General features: G+C 54.6%; 6 protein-coding genes across 6 annotated transcripts; 2 read left to right on the forward strand and 4 right to left on the reverse strand.

Moving 5' to 3' along the window:
• Window positions 1–81: 81 nt before the first annotated feature.
• On the reverse strand, window positions 82–2,645 carry BU26DRAFT_579929 (TPR-like protein). Its single transcript, XM_033834462.1, has 3 exons — window positions 2,501–2,645; window positions 1,596–2,421; window positions 82–1,511 (listed from the first exon to the last, which is right to left on the reverse strand). Exons 1-3 carry the CDS (start codon window positions 2,617–2,619, stop codon window positions 348–350), a joined length of 2,109 nt encoding a protein of 702 aa, XP_033679067.1. The 5' UTR covers window positions 2,620–2,645; the 3' UTR covers window positions 82–347.
• Window positions 2,646–4,688: 2,043 nt separating this feature from the next.
• BU26DRAFT_579933 (uncharacterized protein) lies at window positions 4,689–5,295 on the forward strand (the record flags this gene model as incomplete). The annotated part of the gene is made up of 2 exons (XM_033834463.1): window positions 4,689–5,108; window positions 5,164–5,295. The coding sequence occupies 2 exons, from the start codon at window positions 4,689–4,691 to the stop codon at window positions 5,293–5,295; spliced, it is 552 nt and encodes a 183-aa protein (XP_033679068.1).
• A 1,205-nt stretch (window positions 5,296–6,500) lies between these two features.
• BU26DRAFT_533599 (MFS general substrate transporter) lies at window positions 6,501–8,025 on the reverse strand (the record flags this gene model as incomplete). The annotated part of the gene is made up of 3 exons (XM_033831167.1): window positions 6,501–6,536; window positions 6,566–7,601; window positions 7,697–8,025. 3 exons carry the CDS (start codon window positions 8,023–8,025, stop codon window positions 6,501–6,503), a joined length of 1,401 nt encoding a protein of 466 aa, XP_033679069.1.
• Window positions 8,026–9,192: 1,167 nt separating this feature from the next.
• BU26DRAFT_435474 (uncharacterized protein) lies at window positions 9,193–11,430 on the reverse strand (the record flags this gene model as incomplete). The annotated part of the gene is made up of 2 exons (XM_033824135.1): window positions 9,193–11,018; window positions 11,082–11,430. The coding sequence occupies 2 exons, from the start codon at window positions 11,428–11,430 to the stop codon at window positions 9,193–9,195; spliced, it is 2,175 nt and encodes a 724-aa protein (XP_033679070.1).
• Window positions 11,431–12,330: 900 nt separating this feature from the next.
• On the forward strand, window positions 12,331–14,577 carry BU26DRAFT_569074 (uncharacterized protein; the record flags this gene model as incomplete). Its single annotated transcript, XM_033833845.1, has 2 exons — window positions 12,331–12,496; window positions 12,545–14,577. 2 exons carry the CDS (start codon window positions 12,331–12,333, stop codon window positions 14,575–14,577), a joined length of 2,199 nt encoding a protein of 732 aa, XP_033679071.1.
• A 940-nt stretch (window positions 14,578–15,517) lies between these two features.
• BU26DRAFT_464034 (uncharacterized protein) lies at window positions 15,518–18,530 on the reverse strand. Its single transcript, XM_033825154.1, has 2 exons — window positions 17,520–18,530; window positions 15,518–17,470 (listed from the first exon to the last, which is right to left on the reverse strand). The coding sequence occupies exons 1-2, from the start codon at window positions 18,360–18,362 to the stop codon at window positions 15,812–15,814; spliced, it is 2,502 nt and encodes an 833-aa protein (XP_033679072.1). The 5' UTR covers window positions 18,363–18,530; the 3' UTR covers window positions 15,518–15,811.
• Window positions 18,531–18,637: the final 107 nt, after the last annotated feature.

Genomic DNA, 18,637 nt, shown 5'->3' on the forward strand with positions numbered 1-18,637 from the left:
GATATGCGATCCTCCCCAGTCCTCTTCTCTTCCGGCTTTATCGAACCATCCGAGATTCCCTAGGCATCCTCATGCTCTTCTACAAGCAGCTCATGAGAGCCGCACTCTCCCTCTCGTTGTATCTCCTCCTGAATCTTCCGCAAACCATCTAAGAATATCTTCGCATCCGGATGATCCTCCCTAGTCTCCGTATACGCCTTCTTATACAATGCCAATGCCTCTTCGCGACGTCCTCGCTTGTGCACAGTGGTCGCCAGGGTATACACAGTCAAAGTTACATCCACCCAATCCCCCGGACCAAGCGGCTGCGACGTTTCCCCAAGGCGCTTCTCCTGGCCCGCAAGGCTTTACCGACAGAGGATTTCCGCTTCCTCTAGCTTATCCAACTTAGAGAGGATAGCCGATAGCTCCATCATTAGTAGAAGCGTTACTTCGCCTTCCTCTCCAAACTGTTTGCTATACCCGCCCAAAGCTTCTCTGTAGTAGTGCGCAGCTTCTTCAGCCTTCCCCTGCTCACCCAGCACCCGCGCGAGCCGACGGACACTTCCCTTGGTTGTTACATCATCTGCTCCAGGCAAACTCTGTTCCACTTCCACCGCCTCTCTGAACAGCACTTCAGCTTCCTCCATCTGCCCGTCAAGCTCAAAGTTCAATGCTATCATGGTCAAATTGGTGCACCACGTTTCGTCATGTTCCGGTCTACGTCCACCCTGCTGCCTCGCTTCGTACGCACGACGATACATAGCCTCAGCTTCGAAAAGTTGCCCGCTCCACCTTAGATATAGCGCCCGCGATTCGAGCGCGGATATCGTCTCGTGGTGTGTGGCACCGTACGTGCGTTCGCAGATTTCGAGGGCACGTTGCAGTATGGCACTGCTTTCGGCGTAGCGCTTTTGGTTGTGGAGGGTGTGGGCGAGTGTGTCCATGATGCGGAGCGTGTCTGGATGTGAGGGGCCGAGTGTTCTCTCGTGTGCTTCTAGTGCTTTTCTTCGCAGTTTGTCGGCTTCATCCTCCCTGCCAAGATAGTCGAGGGCATTGGCGCGGCTGATAAGAGTGCGCAGCGTTTGGGGACTGTCCGCGACCAAGGCCGTTTCGTACGCGTGGGTAGCGGCTCGATAGAATATCTCGGAGATGTCGTAGACAGCGCGTCGATTGGTGTACATGCCGAGCTTGTGCATTAGGGAGCCCCAGTCGCAGAGGGATCCTGTCGAGTTAGGTCGATATAGAATTGCGGAGACTGCGTGTGCGAAAAGCAATTCGCAGGAGCCTATGTCGTCGTCGGGTTCGGGATAGTGCGAGTTGAGGAGGGTGATGTATTTATTCGTCCACGGTTGTAATTCGCCATGCAACTCTAGCCATTTCTTCATGGTGAACTGCACAAGGCGATGCATCTCGAAATGATGTCCGTCTATATTAGTCTTGATAAAGGAGAAGTCCGTGAGTGTCGTCCAATCATCATCGAAATCGCATTGGATCTGCTTCAGCTTCGCTTCCTGCTGTTGAACTGTTTTCTGGCGCAATCGTCGACGTAGCCTGCGGAATGGGATGCATGAGGGAGCCGAAGGCGAAGGTGGAGGATCAGGTGCTATGATGACTTCTTGCCCGTATTGCCCCGCGAGAAGCGATTCCGGAATTCCCTGTCGATCGAACAGAGACATCAGCGACAGAAGCCTTGAGGCGGAGGGCTTGGTGCTGCGCACGTACTGGAAAGATATTTGCCAGGTAGCCACAATTGAACTCGACCTCTCCTTGTCTCGTCTCGCTTCAGGTATGTCTTCCTGTAGCAGCTTCGCACTGTCCTTGTCTCCCCCCTTCAGCTGCTTGAGATAAGGAGCGATAGTGACGCGAGGTGTCTTGTTGCTAATGTATGCGGCTGCTTGAGAGATAGCGAGCGGAATGCAGTCGAGCGCTTGCACGAGAGTTTTCATATCATCTTCGCTGCGGGTTCCGTCCAATTTGCTTTTGAGTAGAGTAATGGCCTCGGTTTCTGTCATAGGCTCCACCCGTAGTATGTGTTTGTAGTTTCCCGTCAAGTGGAAACCGACGTTGCGATTTCTCGTCGTAATCAACATCGCTCCTTTAGGAGAATGCGGCAGAAAGTCGAGCACTTTAGGTGCTGCTCGTTCGGCTGAAGTGCTAGTGCTCTTATGATTGGGCGGCGGACCGGTGAAGACATCCATGTCATCTGCGTTGTCGATAATCATGAGCCAGTGTCCATTGCTCTCTTTGCAGAGCCAATCGTGCACCATCCTTAAGAGGTCCGCGTTTTTCTCATCGGAACCAGGTATATGAAGAGCTTTCGCGATCTTCCGGTAATCCTCTTCAAATCTAGCGATGCTTCCAGCACGTACCCAAAAGACCCAAGTTTGTGGCGAACGATTGCGGACACGGTATCCATACTCGATGGCTATTTGCGATTTCCTGTGTAGCCAGTTAGCTGATATTGCGTCCAGGGGTTGACAATGCTTTTCTGCAAGCCTCGTCGCTGGAAGGAATTTACCCGATGCCCCCCAATCCCCAAAGCGCAAGCCTCGATCCAGGAAAACCTCTTCGTGAGATGACATCGGATAAGACCGTCCGTTCCACGAAGTCTGGGTCTTGCCAGAAAAGACAGATCATCTCGGGCGTAGGAGGTATGGGAGCTGTGGAGTATCCGTTAGGACAGAAATGACCTTCACACACAGCTTGTTCAACGCCAGTGTCGTCCAGGTTACATATCCGCCAGTCTATGAGCTCCGGGGATATATTGAATGGGGAAGTGGGACTTACCAGGAAGATTCCGTATACTTGATGAAACGACGCGGTCTAATGTCAACGTTTGGACATACTTTTGGAGCACGCTTTCCATCTGTTGAACTTCGTCTTCATAGCGGAAGCTTGCGATAGTCTTGTATCCCCGAACGAATCCATGGTTTCCTTCTTTCGGAAGCGCCTTCGCTACTATACGGTCGAGAGCCGTCAGTTGGTTGAGGCATTCCTCGACCAGGGGACGGAGGCCTCTCGAACTATCTTCCGGGATACTGCCAGCCTTTATGGCATCCCCAATCTTATTCAGAGCGTTGAGCAAGACGGGAAGCTGGACGGAGATGCTCCGGAACGTCTTAGGTAGATTGTTCGTCTTGTCACTGAAGTCGTTGTATCGATCAATCACCTTAAGGGTACCGTCAACAAGTTGAGCGATGTTCGCGATAATGCCGACGATCTCGAGCCCAGACATGACGACTAACTTTGAGGATAGAGTGGAAGGAAAGAAATGTACAGTATGAGATGAAAACTGGCGGAGGGTCGGGCTCGGCGCGTTATAATGTGCGCAGGCGGCACAGGTAAGGTCGGCACCCGGGGGTGGGTGGATCAGGGTACGATTGGAGCCCTGAGCGAGCGGATGTCTCACAAAACGCGCACGGCAGAAGGCAGGAGAACGATAATAGGCAACAGAAAAAGAGAGGCTGCAGCAGTTGATCTACAAATTGACTTGAAGTGGCTGTGTCTGATGCAAGCAGCCGTCCAAGGATGTCGACCACCGACGTTATCGCCATTCGAAGGTTGTCATCCATCAGAGCTTGCGGCATCCGCAGCTGAAAGTGGCTGAGAGAGACACAAAGACACTGAGGATCGATTTGTGGATCGCTGTTCATGTTCCCTGAAAGCTCCGACTCGCGACGGATCCGTGGCTCTTCCGCAGGTAAAACCACTTCCTACAGTGTCTTTTAGAGAGACGAAACGGGTCGTTGGGTTTAGGATGAAGCTACGCTAGTTCCCGGAGAAACCTTGGAAGAACCTTGGACAACTATAAAAGCTAGTCCTAAGAGGGAAAAGCGCCCAAGCCCAGTTTCACCATGGACACCTTTTCAACCTCTCTAACCTATTCTATGCGCTGCCTACGCCACCTGTTATTGATGGTTGGCGTGCGTGGCACTCGATCATAACCCTGATTAATCTAGGCCGATTCAGCCTCCCACGAGGACGTATGGGGCAGCCTGCCATGTCCTCTCTTTCCAAGGTACCATTTCCTCGAAGGAAGGATTTCAGCGCAGAGACGACTCATACGAATGCCCTTGAAGCTAAACTCCCCTTCAGCCTCAATCTTGTCTGTTCACTAGGATTGCACCGAAACCGGAACAGTTCTTCCATCTTTCGATGAAGTGCTTTATACGAAGAAGAGATAGCTCGTTGGACTCACGTTGTCCTACGTCTTCTCTCTCGCACTCATTGTGGACCGTATCGTCTCGTGCATATTTGCCGGAACAGTCACAACATGAAGCCTCTTCTATTGAGCGCTTTGCCATAGAATGGCACCGCGGTTTCTTACCCAGGCCATTGGTATCCGACGGTTTCTGTGGAGTAGAACGGCATAGAAGGGCGATCGATGGTTCGGAGAACGGATGCCCACGTACCGCTTTATCTATTCCTACTCAGCGTCGGCCACGCGTTACATAAGCCTTTTTTTTGCCAGCTATATCCAGCATGATATGTCTGATTAAGAAGCATCACGGGATTACGCGACCTGCTTCCAAAGTTGCGACTTTAATGAATCATGGCTCACACGTCATCGCACCGCGCAACAGTTTTACGACCACAGCGACACCATAGCCTCACTTCTTCTCGCCGGTTACTTTCCAACCCTCTCTCAACTCTTGTACCTGTGACCGTGTGCCTTGTTCGCAGCACCCGACTGATATATCCTTGTCATGCCGGCATTGGCTAAGTGCAGACTCAGCCATGCATCCTCGCTCGACGAGTTCGATCCAGAGTCCTGGGAGCCAGAGCCTCAAAGCGATTCAGACGAGGATTTTACGCCGTCGAAGAAACCGGCAAAGCGCGCTCGCTCTTCCGCCACAAAAAGGAAGAGCACTTGCAATCCGTCCGGTCAACGCACTACAACTTATTCTTCGACTCCTTCAGCTAGGAATGGGACGTCCAACGCAGTACTCGCAAAAACGGATCTTCAAGCACTAAGTAAAGCGGAGCTCGTCTCCCAATACCTCGCACTGCAAGATCAACTGAGACAAGCGGAGAAGAAGGCAGGGCGTGCGACACCGCAGCAGATCGAGGAGCAGGCGAGGAAACTGCGCTCGCTGCTGGATTCGGGGATCCAAACACTCATGACTGTAAGAAAGCCCAGCTCTGATCGAACGAACTCCGGGGTACTAACTCCAATCACAGTGGAAGCCCTCCTGCAACTGGGACAGCGCAAGGTTCAGCTACGAGGGCATGGTGTCATGCCCCGAAATATTCTACCGCGCCTTCGACATCCGGCCAGATGCGCGCTACAAAGAGACGGAACGCCTAGGGTGATGTGGGCCTTCGATGTGGTTGCTTTCTAGGAGGATGTACTCGGGTATAGATGTCGGCGACTTTATGGACTATTCAAACCTGTGCGCTACGCCACTCTGTACTTGGTAGGCAAGCTGGTCACGGTGCGGTGGGAGCCGGGGGAGAAGACGTTCACTGCGAGCGGGAAATATGGGAAGGGCAAGGGAAGCGGGAGGGTCATGTTCTGAGATATATGACCACATAGCGCGGAGTAGTGCGGTAGGGTTGGGGAGGGACTCCGAGAAGCTGGATGCGATGCGCGAGCAAGCAGGCGGTTGAACGTCAACAGTGCCTAGGTACCCCAAACAAGACTTCAATTACAATTCTACCCGTGCACGTACGTCTTTCGCCTTCACTCACCCCCTCTCACCACGCGCCTTTTTTTCCTTCCCTATATATACCAAACAAATCTCCAATCCCTCCAACAAAGTCCAAGAGCCGCTGGAATGCGACTTGGCCGGGGCTGCCTAAGAAGTAAAGCCTCGTGATAAACCCGGAAATGCCAGCGGACGCGCTTGGTAGTCCTAAAAAGGGTTTCGTAGCGGCTCATCCTATAGGACCGTCCGCGATCTTTTTGCTATCCTGTACCTGTTAGACCGCCGTCAATGTTTTGCTGTTTGAGAGTGGGAGGTGTTTGAGTATGTGGGGTGGAACTTTTTTTGCCTTTTTTTTGGTCCTGCGAAGGGTTGGAAGGTTGGAAGTTGGTCGGTAGGAAAGGAGTAGGGGGGTGGGAAGGTAGGCGGGTGCGGTAGGGTGGGGCACGTCTGGGGTAGATAGGGATACGATCCCGGAGGAAAAAATAGAGGAGGAAGATGGTGTGAGTGTTGCTCATCTCTAGGTGAGGCATAAGGAGTAAGATCGGGGGTGAGGTCTCACGTGACAACTAGCTTCTTAAGTATTTGCACACTAATTGAAGCGCGTTCGCACGAACGCACGCACCTTGTAATTACATTTCTGCAATACTAGCCCGCAAATTATATCATCTTATCTCGGCTGAAGTCTCCTGAAGATGAGCATGGCGCGCTTTTGCAACCCACTTACATACATATACTTACAAAGATGCCTTCCCAAACTCCTGCTTATGCAAGCCACACATGTATGCCAATATACCGCCCATGCTATATGCGCAACATGCAATCCATCTCTCTCTGACCCTCCGTCATGCCTTCACCATCAAGCCCCATCCCTTATAAAACACCCTCGCGGCGGCCAGAATCGCTCCGCTAGCCAGCAACATAACACCGCCATATACCCAAATATCATCGAACCCGTGCGCATCCAGGATAGCTCCGCCGATGGGAGTCCCTATGAGCAGACCGACCGCTACACAAGCAAAGCTCTGGCCCAACCGCGTGCCAATTTTGTCCCTTGCGTTCAAGCTCAGATGCACGATAATGGTCGGAGGCAGCGAGACAAAAGTACCCGAGAAGAAGCCGTAGAAACCAATGAGGACGATGATACCAGCGGAGGTAGTGGATACAATAAAGCAGAAACAGAGAATGCCGGTGATGACCGTACACGGAATGACGACATTAAAAGGCCCCAGCTTATCCGCGATGAAGTTCGGAATAATCCGGCCGAAGACTGAAGTGCTGTTCATAATGGGCAGGAGATAGAAGGCGAGGTCCTCATTCGTAATCTGGTCTTGGATAGCGTAGACCTGCGCGTAGAAAAACGGCATATACAGCCCCATGAAGCCGACGAAGAAGCCAAAGCACATGAGGCTGTACGCAGGGATGCAGAACGCGCGGAGGTCGAGCAGAGAGCGCGTCTTCGCAGGGAGCACGCGCACACGCATGCAGACGTTCGGGAGAGTCATCGTTCCTAGAATCATGAAGCCGATGATGCGCGTCGTCCAGGCGAAACCTACTCCAGGCAGGAGCTTGTGGAACATGATAGGGTAGATGACGCCGCCAAGGGAACTCCCACTCGCCGCAATACCCACCGCCGCGCCAATCCGTGTGGAGAAGTAAGTGGATAGGATGGCGACGGAGGGAATAAACAAGCAGCCGCAGCCGACGCCGATGCAAAAAGCCTGCGCGAGGAGGACTTGGTAGTACTCTTTGCAGAGGGAAAGCATCATCTGCCCGAGTACGAGGAGGATGGTGCCGACGATGAGGAGCGCACGGAAGTAGCCGCGGTCGTATAGAGGGCCGGTGAGAGCTCCGACGAGGAGCAACAGAAAGGCTTGGATGGAACCGATCCAGGAGATCGCAGAGGGGTTCGAGGATGTGAGGAGATTTGTTTCGTAATAGGTTTGGTAGGAGCCGAATGTGTTGATTATGCCCCTGCAAGAGTCGTCAGCACTCTATCAAACAAAATTTCTAGATTCCAGCGACTGGAATTGGAAGGAAGCAAAGAAGGGGGATCGAGATGAACATACCAACTATTAAAAAACAGAAAGAAAGCACCCAGCACTTGCAACCAAGCCCACAGCCCCCCATTCGGAATACTCGCCGCATCCCTCACACTCGGCTGCTTGCTCTTAACCTGCTCCAACTCGAAATCTCCCTCGCCCACCGCCTCTCTCTCGCCCTCATTCAAATCCGCCACAAGCTCTTCTTTCCCGCGTATCGCATCCACATCCTGCTGCTGACTTATCGACTCCCTCGATGACAACGACGACCGATCGCCCGGTTTCTCATCAAACGTTGCTGACGGCACATCGCTGGCTCTTGACTTGTCCTTGTCCTGATACCCCGCACTGTCCATCTCGCCGGGTGCAGCAGATTATCGAATCTTCCAATCGTGCAACGCTCAGCACGTGGCCTGGTTCGTTGTGTGTCGGCGCACGGCGCAAGTCTCGGTGGCAAGCGCTGCGTTGAACCCAGGAAGACGTCCTAGGTCTTACAAGCCCAGTAAAACGCCCTTGGAATCTCCAAATCGAACAAAAAGCGCCGAGGAAACAGGCGGTTGGAAAGGCGCAAAGGAACGAGCCGTGTACAAAGAAGGAGGGGCAAAGGAGCGACCAGGGCTCTATAAATGCGCCCAAGTTCCCCTCCAAGCGATCTGAATCCTCTGCTTCGGACATCTCCAAAGAGCGAGACTAACCCGGATCGATCGAAGCGGCGTGGCGCCGGCAGAAACATGGATTGTGAGCATCAACGATCCGGCTGAGAACTGCGGCTGTTAAACCCGGCTGTTTAAATCCGTCTCGTTTGTCGATCAAAACAGCCACATTGGCGGCCCTAAGGTTGATCATGCCCCCTTCGGGATATCGATACTGCCCAGATGGCTTAGAAAGCAGCTAGACACCAAGGTATTATAAACCACGCTTCCCTACCATGTCCGCGGAGAGGGCCAACATGAACGTCTCCGGTGCACTAACGGTCTCCGTGCCATGGTCCGTCATCTCCGACCGCTATTTCGATACCCGCAAAATGCATTCTTCACTGCCATGCAGTGCTATCTACGTAACTGTCAAACGCTTTCTCCGAGCTCAAGCAAAGAAATATCTCCGAGCTGCAAACAGAACTCGCAAGCACCCGGTGAATGCCGCTCATCCACGCTCGGCCGAACCTACTGCTTACTGATTTTGAGGGGTTCGACGCGGAATTCCGGGCGAGGAAACAAATGCCGGTGAAACGACGTAGAAAAGAAAGGGCATGTTCCATGCAAATGGTAATCTTGAAATGGAAAGTGGTATGCTCGTCGTGTCGTACTTTTGGTGGTGTTTATACCGAGAAGGTGCCTCCCGAAGGGAATACCGGTGAGACGCCTGCGCAAACGCCTTGGATGCCCGCTATGCTGTACAATCATGAAAGAGGAACGTCTTCAAGTCCAAAATCGATCCCGCCCAATTCCGAAAGTCAGATACCGCATTCGACCCAATATGCCCGTATATCTGCCAAGATCCTCGTTTACGTGATGATACACGACCTAGACTTGGTCGGCCGCGCGCGTCGCTGTCAGCTTGTGGCCTGAGGGGCGCTCCGAAGATGTTTCAACACGCTCTTCTCGGTAGAGATTCTCCAGAAGAGGCCTCGGTACGGTGCCATCAGGCGAAGGCCGAATCTTGCTCTTCAAAGCTTTCTGACGCCGTTTCTCACGCTCGCCCACTACATCGCGCATGATCTTCACCAGTCCACTCCAACCAAGTTGGTTGGCAGCTGCGGGATGCCTGAAGAGTCGGTCCAGCAAGGGAAGTGGGAGTGATAGAAGAACGCTGGAAAGGACCTGTGCCACGTAGCTGGGCTTCAGTTCGTCTTCTGGAGGCGCATCACCGAACCGAATCTTGCTCAGACGTGGGTTGTGTGCGGGCTGTCTGAGCTCAGCCAGGTGGGGCAGGCGCGGGTTGTCCTTCATTTCAGGCGCGCTTGTGTACAGTTTGAAATCGACTGGGAAGTGGTATGCGATGAAGTTGAGAGCATCATCTAGTAGGGATGCTGCGTACGTGTCGAAAATGCCTACACCTGCTCCAGGACCATCGGGACGGATAGCGGAGCTGCCCGCACGAAGCCCGAAGTGGATGACCTGGTCGAAAGTGTCCCATCGCAGAAGCGCCCTAGCGAGCTCGATGCCGCAAACATGCATGTCCGGAATTTGAAGGACCCTCCCCGCAGCAGCGTAGCTGAGAGACCAGTCCATGCGCTTGCGAGCGTCATTGAAGGTGGGGCTCGCTTCGCTATCACGGTCGTACGGTTTCAGACCGTAAAGCAACGACTGCACTGGTGGAAGCTGCGCACCATACAATAATTTGACAGCCTCATGCAAGGATGCCGACGTCACAAACCCGTCACTTGTTAGGATGTCGATAAGTCGCCGGGAATCTTTGAGTCGGGAGACGAGCGGGACGCTACGACGAATTGCTTCCGCAATGACCGGACTGTGAGCGACTACAATACCGTGAACGGGCAGAGAAAGAAGGGGACCTTCCCCTGAGCGGACGTGAAGAACGAAATCGGCGAGTTCGGGGTTACCAAGCTGGTGAGAAAAGTACTCTGCAAACTTAAGAAGCCACCCGTACGGCCTTTCCGCAGGCTGCGACAACATCCCATTCTGATAGAGAGCGCTATGTGACTCTTCTCCGTAGTTCGAGCTAGGCTTGGTATCGCCGAATTGTGATTTGATGGGTGATTGCGACTGAGACGTAACGGTGCCGTTCATGGCAACGGGCGCACGTTGTGGGGAGATCTGACCTTGGTGAGGTGTTTGGTATCCCACCGCTCCAGGTGGGTAGGAGTGCGGGTGGTACTCTTGTCCGTTTCCATATGTGCCATCTGGTGGTGGTGGTGGCACCGTGGTATACGGGGGAAACACCCAGGGCGCCGAAGGGTCAGAAGGATGGTGCGAATGGCCTGGATAGAACGGCGGGGCGAGCTGCGGGGCGAGCTGTGGGGGCGCAAACCCCGGTGGAGGGCGGGTCATGCCATGATGCGGCACGCGCACGTCCGGCTCCATCTCCTGTGGAGTTGAGGGCATTGCTGGGGACTCCTGGACTGTGCCGCCGAACACTAGACCTTCGACACTCGCCTTGTGTTGATGGACGGGAATATTCATCGGCGGAGGCTGGAAAGGAGCTTCCGCGCCGCCTTCTACGGTCGGCGTCTGGGGTATAGGCTTCCCTACAGGATGGAACTCTGGCGGCAGCTCAGCACATGGGGCCGACGGCGGGGGTTCGCCATTGACAACAGCGGGTTGGGGCTCAGCAGGCGGCATTGAGGGGGTATCATGGATAGCGGCTTCTTGCGTATTCGCCTCGGAGACTGTAGCTTGCCAGGTTAGAATCCGTTGGCTGCCAGGAACGGGACGATGGGACGTAGACAGACCTCGGGTATCCAGCGACTCCTCTACGTGGTCGTCTCCAGAGGCTGCTGGCGAGCTCGCCAGCGTGGGCTCCTCCACCGCGCCGCTGCTAACAGCAGATGCTCTGGAGGCTGGTGTGAGAGGCGTCTGGACACAAGCTGCGGCAGACTGCTCTTCACGCTCCTCCTCGACCGCTGGTTGCGGGTCTGGTGCGTGCGGAGCCACCGTCTCCTTCACTGGCTCTTCGGGCGTGATTGGGCGCGCAGAGGGCTGCGTCCGAGCGAATCTATGAGGGACGGCCGGCACAATGCGCGTTGGACGGCGGGCCTGCCTCTGGGGGGCGGCGGCGGTATCGGCGGCGTTCGGAGCCATTGTGGTTGCGCAGACGGGACGGCGCGAGGACAGGGCGTCAGCGGCTCCAAGATAATCGCGCGTGGCTGCGATGTTCCAATTACCTTGGAGCGCCCGGAAGCGGAGGGAGGCGAGGAAGGGCAGAGCAGTGGCTGGCGGGAGAGGGCGTTTGCGGGCGAGATGGAGTTCCGACATATGTGGGGAGTTTGGTGCAGATTTTAGCGTGCGTCATAGCTCCCCGCTGACTAACCACAGGCAATCGTCGACATTGGACAGCAGTCCATGCAGGCCTCCTCCGCGCAGAGACGTTGATGCTCTTGATGGTTCTGGCTGAACTAGTCGTCTATGCGCTCCATTGCGTGTGGGCATTTCGCCTGTTCTTCACCTCAGACTCCATTCAAGTCACCCCACACGCTCGGCCCGAACCCATCACAAAGGCCTCGAGGCTCTATGCTCATGCAGCAGTTATACCGGCGCAGAGACTCGAAAGACGGATACCCTCGCAGTCAGAACCCAAATGCCCTCATTATAGGCCTCTCTTGCGCTGCTTCGCCCTCAATTCCACGTTCTTCTGCTGGGCACTGCGCGATCACGAAGCACAACTCAGGCAGATGCATGTAGTATGCTTTCGTCTCTCTCTCCAGTCCGCAAAACATTCCTTTCGCCGTGTCTTCCATGCGTGCCCGTCGTTCCGCGCCGCTTCCATGGATCGCTCACGGCACTCTATTCTGACTCCTGCCACGCCGCTGACCATTGTGGAAGCTGCCCATGACACTCCGCACCTGGAGTACACGCAATTGCCGCCATGAATCTTTCCCCGCAGCATGATCTCTCGCTCTTCTCACGCTACATCCCCAATCTCGTCCCCTTTTGCACCTCTATCCCTAGATTGTATCCTACGTATTCCTCGAGCGGACGATAATGCGCCGTGTCTCTCTTCATGACCGGTTTGCTGGACGACAACGACCCTATTCGAGTCCCCGTCTCAGAGACACTCGCTGCCGCGAATGCCAGATGCAGGAGGCATCCCTGATTCCTGCAACGTGCCGAGAGGCATGCATTCACGAACGAGACTTTCCTCCCACGCGTAAGTCGAACACTTGATATCTGGGAGCCTTGACTCATAGTTCGACAGCCAACCGCTTCAGTATCCTTGCACAGCTTGACCAGTCGCCGACGCAGACCGAGTGGGCGTTTGATTTCATCCCGACATCAGAATCAGCTCCACGACGACGCGGAAAACGAGGTGGCAGGAGTAACAAGCTGAAGTTGGAGGCGCGGAGGTGCCGCGAAGCGCGAAAGAGCGAGGGCGTGGGAGAGTTGTGCGAGAAGTTGGCGGCACTGGGTCTGGACGTTGAGCCGTCAAACGCTACAACCGAAGGCGCACCCGTAGACCGCCAAAATGCAGTACCACGGAGCAACTTCAACCTTTCCACGGGTACGGTCAGACATCGTTGGATGCCGCAGTTCCGCACTAACCCAGACTCCTCTCTATCCTCAAATGTTGTCAAACCGATCACCCAAGAGAAAACGACGGTTCCCCAACCCCCGGAGCGCTGTCTGACAAAGGCCACAGCATCTCTTCCAGCCGAAGAAGCAGCAGAAACCCGGTGCAAAGAGTCACGTTTCTTTCCCCTTTCGGCGTTCCTTGCCAGCCCTCCAGCAGTGGCACGCCATTCAACATCGGCAAAACCTTCTCAGCCAGCCCCCACGCACCAAGATACAAAAGAGAAGCAGCTCGCCATCACACCCTCCACGGTTGCACAAAGAGCAGCAGCAAGAGCAGCTTGCCGCGCCCTTGCGTCGGGGGCTGCGAGCTCTGCTGGGCCGTGCGTCTCCTTGTCCACTCCCATCTCCTTAGGTACGCATACATCGGAATCAGCAATCCCTTTGCAATCTTCGCAGATTTCGAATCCCGCGCCTCTTCTTGCCATGCCCGAAAAATATAATCATCCGTCAATGGATCCCCCTTCGACTCCTCTTCCTATTACTCCTCCCCACACTACAACTCCAACACTAACGACATCTCCTGCAATACCAAGTCATCCGTATATGGCTCCTTCAGACTCTGTCATCTCGGCGCTGCCGGCTTCCCAGTCGCCAAATACACCACCACCACTGCCCCTAAGGCCGCAGGTCACATCAAGCACACCCCAGTCCTGGACAGCAGTGTCTGCTACAGGAAGTTCAGGGCCGACCTCTCCACTAGTACTCATAACAGCACCGGTGACCTCGCCGCATCCCTTCGTCACGCCGCCACGGCCTAACCCCACAGTCGTAGCCATTCCGGCTATGCCGAAACCCTTCGCCCCAGCCGTTCCGATCATACCAAAGAAGGATGTCGTCCCTACTATACCAAAGCAGCAGGAAATTGCTCCAACGAGCTCTGTGACTCAGACGGAACTGCAAGATTTCCTGGAAAGGGGTCACGCAGATCCATGCTGGTGCTCGCGACCATCTTCGACATTCTGTGGCCCTGCCTGCGCTACGAAGGTCCCCTCCTCACAAACCCAGAACAAGCTCACTATCCTGAGGAAACGGACGTTCAATGAGTTCGAACTGGACACCGAAATAGCTACCATGCTGGGGGCCACTTCCCTCTCACCCACGCCCCAAAGCACGGAATCCGAATTCGAGGATCTAGGCTATCACGGCGATAGTATCCTGACCCCGGCTAGCACCGATGAGGAGGACGATTGGGACGTGGTATCGGCCGCTGAGTGGTTCTCCAGACCGCGAGTATGCTCCATCGACACCTACCAACCGACTTTCGAGCCCGAGATCGTCGCTTCGCCGGCAAGTATCCTCACCTTCCCCTCACCACCCCTCACGCCCATCCTTACACCTCGTAGCCCTTCCCCTCCACGGCCACCGACGTCACCGATCGTACAATCAATAGCGGCCAAGGCGAACGATGGAGCGCAGGAGCCCAAGGTCTTCGGCAATCCCTGGGCGACATCACCACCTCAGCCCCCAGCGAAGGAGGCGAAATGTGCAGACTGCTCGACTTGCAAATGCGCCTGCACATCCGCCAATACGAGCGCAGTCGAGTGGCCCACGCTGCAGGAAGCTGTGAACATCAAGCGGACGAGGAGGGAGAAGACCAGGACGCGGAGCGATGCGAGTGATGGGAAGGCGTGGGAGGGGGGTGTGGATTGGTTCAACTAGGGCATGATACAATGTGTGCTGCGATGGATGGTATGGAGGGCTTTGGTGTGGTTGGGGTCCTCACGGCGAGATGGCTGCCGGGCAGGTGTATGACCCGCCGGGGGACTTTGTTGACATACTCTGGAAAGGGACAGGTTGAATAACGGTAGAGAGTAGGTGATACTGTTGCTACTGCTCGAGGCCCCTGTTCAATGCGGCGTTCTCTGCGTGTGTTGCCATTTCTTCAACCCCACCTTTGCAGCGACCTCCACTACTCTCATTCCTTTTGCTCACACTCTCCATGCATTGTGCACTACACGGGTAACATCTTGGCCCACTCCTTCTCTGTAGTGCTATCCTCAAGAATAGAAAATCAACTAAGAGAAAAAAGTGAATCAATGAAAACCGGAGAAACCTTGGACAAAAACACGTGCTATGGCGTCTCTATCCAGCTAACCTGTAAGAAAGACACTTCTGGGCATATAAAGCATATTCCTAGAAGTGCGCAGGCCATACCTCCCTGCTTACGCACAGTCAGTCCGTCCTCGAGGCAGCCATCACCCTGCTTCTCATTTCTGGCTCACTAATCGCACTTCCGTTCGCGCACCGAAAGCCTCCATCTAGGAGCAGCTTTCCAGAGCTCCAAATCAAGACATGCTGATATGTGCGTGTGCCGCGACGAGACTCTCATCACCACGCTTTCGTAGAATACGGAACAGCAACAACAGCAGAAAGGTTATCCAGAGCCAAACAGAGCTCCAGCTATTGAAGAAATTACCCGTTATATATTTAATAATTCAGCGTACTCTCAATTCAACATGGTAGTGGTACGTGTGCGCAATACTAGTCTAGGTCTAGTGCAAACCTCACTCCGCGACCGTGTTCGAATACCACCGACGTTTGAATCTAGGGTTCGTTGTGGGAGAGATGTAGCAACTAGCCAATGAGCTAGCTCTGCGAACTCTTTTTTGCATTTCGGGTTTAATTTTCTCTCTCTTCTTTTTCCAGAGAAGTGGCACCACTGGTAGTACACTTCACTACTCATTTGAAAATATTTGAACTCATTTGAACTCATTTGAACTCGTCAAGCCTGCCGAAAGAAAGGCAACACACAACTTCCAAACAAACTTGAACTCCAACCCAACTCCATCCGTATCCAAACCATCCCTACACAACGCCATATACACAAATCCATCATCTAGCTACCATTCCTTCCCCTATACAGTCTCTCCCGTGCATCAACGGCACAGGAATTCTACTCCTGCGCTCTCGCACCGCCCATCCTCTCAATGTTACTCAAGAGCCTGCTCTTCCCCCCACTCGTGCTCCGGTTGAGCCCCGGGGCGCCCTGATACCCAAAGCCGCCTGGAGCTCGCAGACCTGACGGCTTTGCAATCCCACTTCCCCTCTCACCACCCATAGCGCCTAATCGATCGCCCATCGCACTCCCTGGCCTACCACCTCCTAGAGCCGAGCCGGGACGCGCCGGACCGCCGCCAGCAAGGAATCCGGTACTACGGAATGCCTGTTCGGATGCCGGGGCCGTGGGCGGCCCACCGCCGAGTTGCGACTTGCGCAACTCCTCCTGCTGCATTTCCTCCATCTTCTCGCCGCAGAGAGCGAGCATTTGTTCTGCAGCAGCAACTAACTCACCCTTTTCAACCCGCTCGGCCTCCAGATCCTGCAACAGGCTATCGTGGGATTTGCGGAGGGACTGGAGTTCGGATTGTAGGCCTGCAAGCTTAGCCTTAAGGTTTTCCAGTTCGGATTTCTGGGCCTCAAGCAGCTTGAAGTCTTCGGGATTGGAGGTAGGAGTAGTAGAAGCGTCTTTGCCACACTTTCCGCATTTACCGCCATCGGTCTTGGAGGAGAGATCGGAGGGAATGACCTTGCTGAAGGTGTCGTCGCGTTTCTTCTCTGCTTCCTCAACCTGGCGCTCTAAGCGAATGATCTGGACGCGGAGCTCCTTGCACCGCTCATCCGCCTTCTTCTGGTAGTTGTCTTTGAGGGCCTTGATCTTCTTCTCGTGCTTCGCTTTGTATGCAGAATGTAAGTCTCGGGCAACTTCGTTGACCTTCTCCCCAATGGCGGTCTGGCACTCAGCTTCAGAGTAGATCTTTCGTCCATCCTCATCTGGGTTGACTAGGGTAGTCATATCGACGTTCTTGCTCTCAGCTTCAATGAGTTTAGTCTCGAGGTCGGATGAGCGAGTCTCTGCTTCTTCAGCGCGCTTCTCGGCTTCGTTAAGTCGTGCAAGGAGCTGTTCGCGCTCGGTGTCGTTGCGCGCTAGTTCAGACTGCACGTCCTGCAGCAGCTTCTGCACTTCCTCCCCCTTCGTCTTCCAGTCCGCCATCTGTGACTCGGCATATTCGCGAGCCGAGCGCTCTTCACGGAGCGTCTCGTGCGATTCACCTACGCGACGCTCAGCGTCGGATACTGCTTTGACCAAAGACTCTACCTGGGCTTCTTTGCCAGACAGGCTGGCGGTAAGTGAGGAAATTTGAGACTGGAAAGTGGATTTCAGGGATTCGAGTTCCCGGATCGTAACAGTTGGGACGGAGCGTGGTGTGGGCGGAGGAGGCAGTTCAAAGTCGAGAAGATTGAGCAGTTGGCGGTTCTGGCCTGGAGTAGCAGGGACGTATGTTGATCCCCCTTTAACGGGCGAGCGCTGGTTTTGGTAGAAGGAGAGAAGATTTGGTTCAGTGGTGGATTTGGTCGGAGACTGACGTCCACGCGAAGGTGATCCGCGGCGGGAGCTTGAGAAGGCCTCGAATTGCGCCGTGAAGTCTAGAAGTAGATGGGTGGTATCATTCTCGTTGCGCGTCGTGCGCGAGCGGCGCGGAGTCGGAGAGGGTGTTCGTTCGGTCCGACGGACAGTTGATGGGGTCATTTGGGCACGAACGCGAGGGGTGGCCTACGTAGGGATTAGCGCTAGAACATTGAAATAGGTGCGCATGCCTCACCTGGTCGAGCAGGCCATTCTTCGTTGGGCTGTTCCGCAACATAGCGAACTTGGTCATATCCACACCTGGCATCTCGGAGAACGCGCTGAAGCAGGTGTCATCGACGTCCAACGACGAAATCTCCGGTCCATCAGGATTAAATTCCGACTCTTCGATGCCGGTATCATCGAGCTCGAGGCCACTACTCTGCGACCGATGGGTGGTGAACACCTCATGGCTCTCACTGCGGTTCTCCATGATCCTCATTGCAACGGTCAAGCCCTCATTATCGCGCAAGACCGGGTCCATGTGTGACGAAGAAGGGCGGTTTGGCGGAGGCGGCATCAGCTCGTGCGCGGTGTTGTGGTGTGAGGCCGGAACGCGCTGAGCCGACTCGACAGAAGCGTTGCGAGACGACTTTGAGGGCGAGCGATTGCGCGAGCGATTGCTCATGGAGGATTCGGGTCGCTCCATTGCAGCAGGCTGCTTGATCGGAGAGCCCTTCTTTGGGCTCGCATGGCTTCCATTGCTCACTCTCAATGACCCATCTTCAGACTCGTCCATCAACTTCTTCGAAGGCGACAATTTTACAGGGCTCGTTCGCTCCTTCAGTCCAGACTTCTTTTCCGGCGAGACCTTAAACGCCGACTGAGGGATATTTTCGTCGAAACCAATCGATACCTTGGCAGGTGTAGCGACGAAGGTAACGGTAGGAGCGACGTTCTCCTGGTCTTCGTGGTCGATATGCGATATAAAGGGCGAGGACGGAGGGTCGTGCCAGGTCATATCGATGTCGTCATTAGGGATAGAGCTGGAAGCAGCATTAAGCTTCTCCGGGGAGAGGGTTGACATTGGCTCGGCCATGATAGCGATTGCGAATTGTCGATGCTGAAGTTAGTGTTGTGGTGAGGTGGGCAAAGCGGTCTCGTTTGTTGACATGTTTAGTTGTTTCCTAATCAGGCTTAGGGTTCGCGCTATTCCCCATCCGGCTCGCCCGTTTCACCGATCCAGGTCTCGACGTCGAAAACGACGCGCAACCAACATCAGATTCGCAACCTTGGAGTCCCAGCAGCCCAGGCCCGAAGATCTTGATAGGAGCCGTAATCAATATCTACAGCCCTGTGCACACGTGTCTGGGA

This window comes from Trematosphaeria pertusa, assembly GCF_010094035.1.
Source record: "Trematosphaeria pertusa strain CBS 122368 unplaced genomic scaffold BU26scaffold_15, whole genome shotgun sequence".
NCBI classification, from domain to species: Eukaryota; Fungi; Ascomycota; class Dothideomycetes; order Pleosporales; family Trematosphaeriaceae; genus Trematosphaeria; species Trematosphaeria pertusa.

Bases quoted from the DNA above. Each gene is read 5' to 3' on its own strand.
- BU26DRAFT_579929 (XM_033834462.1), bottom strand. From the start codon at position 2,619: ATGATCTGTCTTTTCTGGCAAGACCCAGACTTCGTGGAACGGACGGTC. The intron at 2,422-2,500 runs GTAAATTCCTTC...CTGGCTACACAG, and splicing joins TGGGGATTGGGGGGCATCGG to GAAATCGCAAATAGCCATCG. The intron at 1,512-1,595 runs GTCATCATAGCA...CGATTGCGCCAG, and splicing joins CGGGGCAATACGGGCAAGAA to AAAACAGTTCAACAGCAGGA.
- BU26DRAFT_464034 (XM_033825154.1), bottom strand. From the start codon at position 18,362: ATGGCCGAGCCAATGTCAACCCTCTCCCCGGAGAAGCTTAATGCTGCT. The intron at 17,471-17,519 runs GTGAGGCATGCG...ATCCCTACGTAG, and splicing joins AGAATGGCCTGCTCGACCAG to GCCACCCCTCGCGTTCGTGC.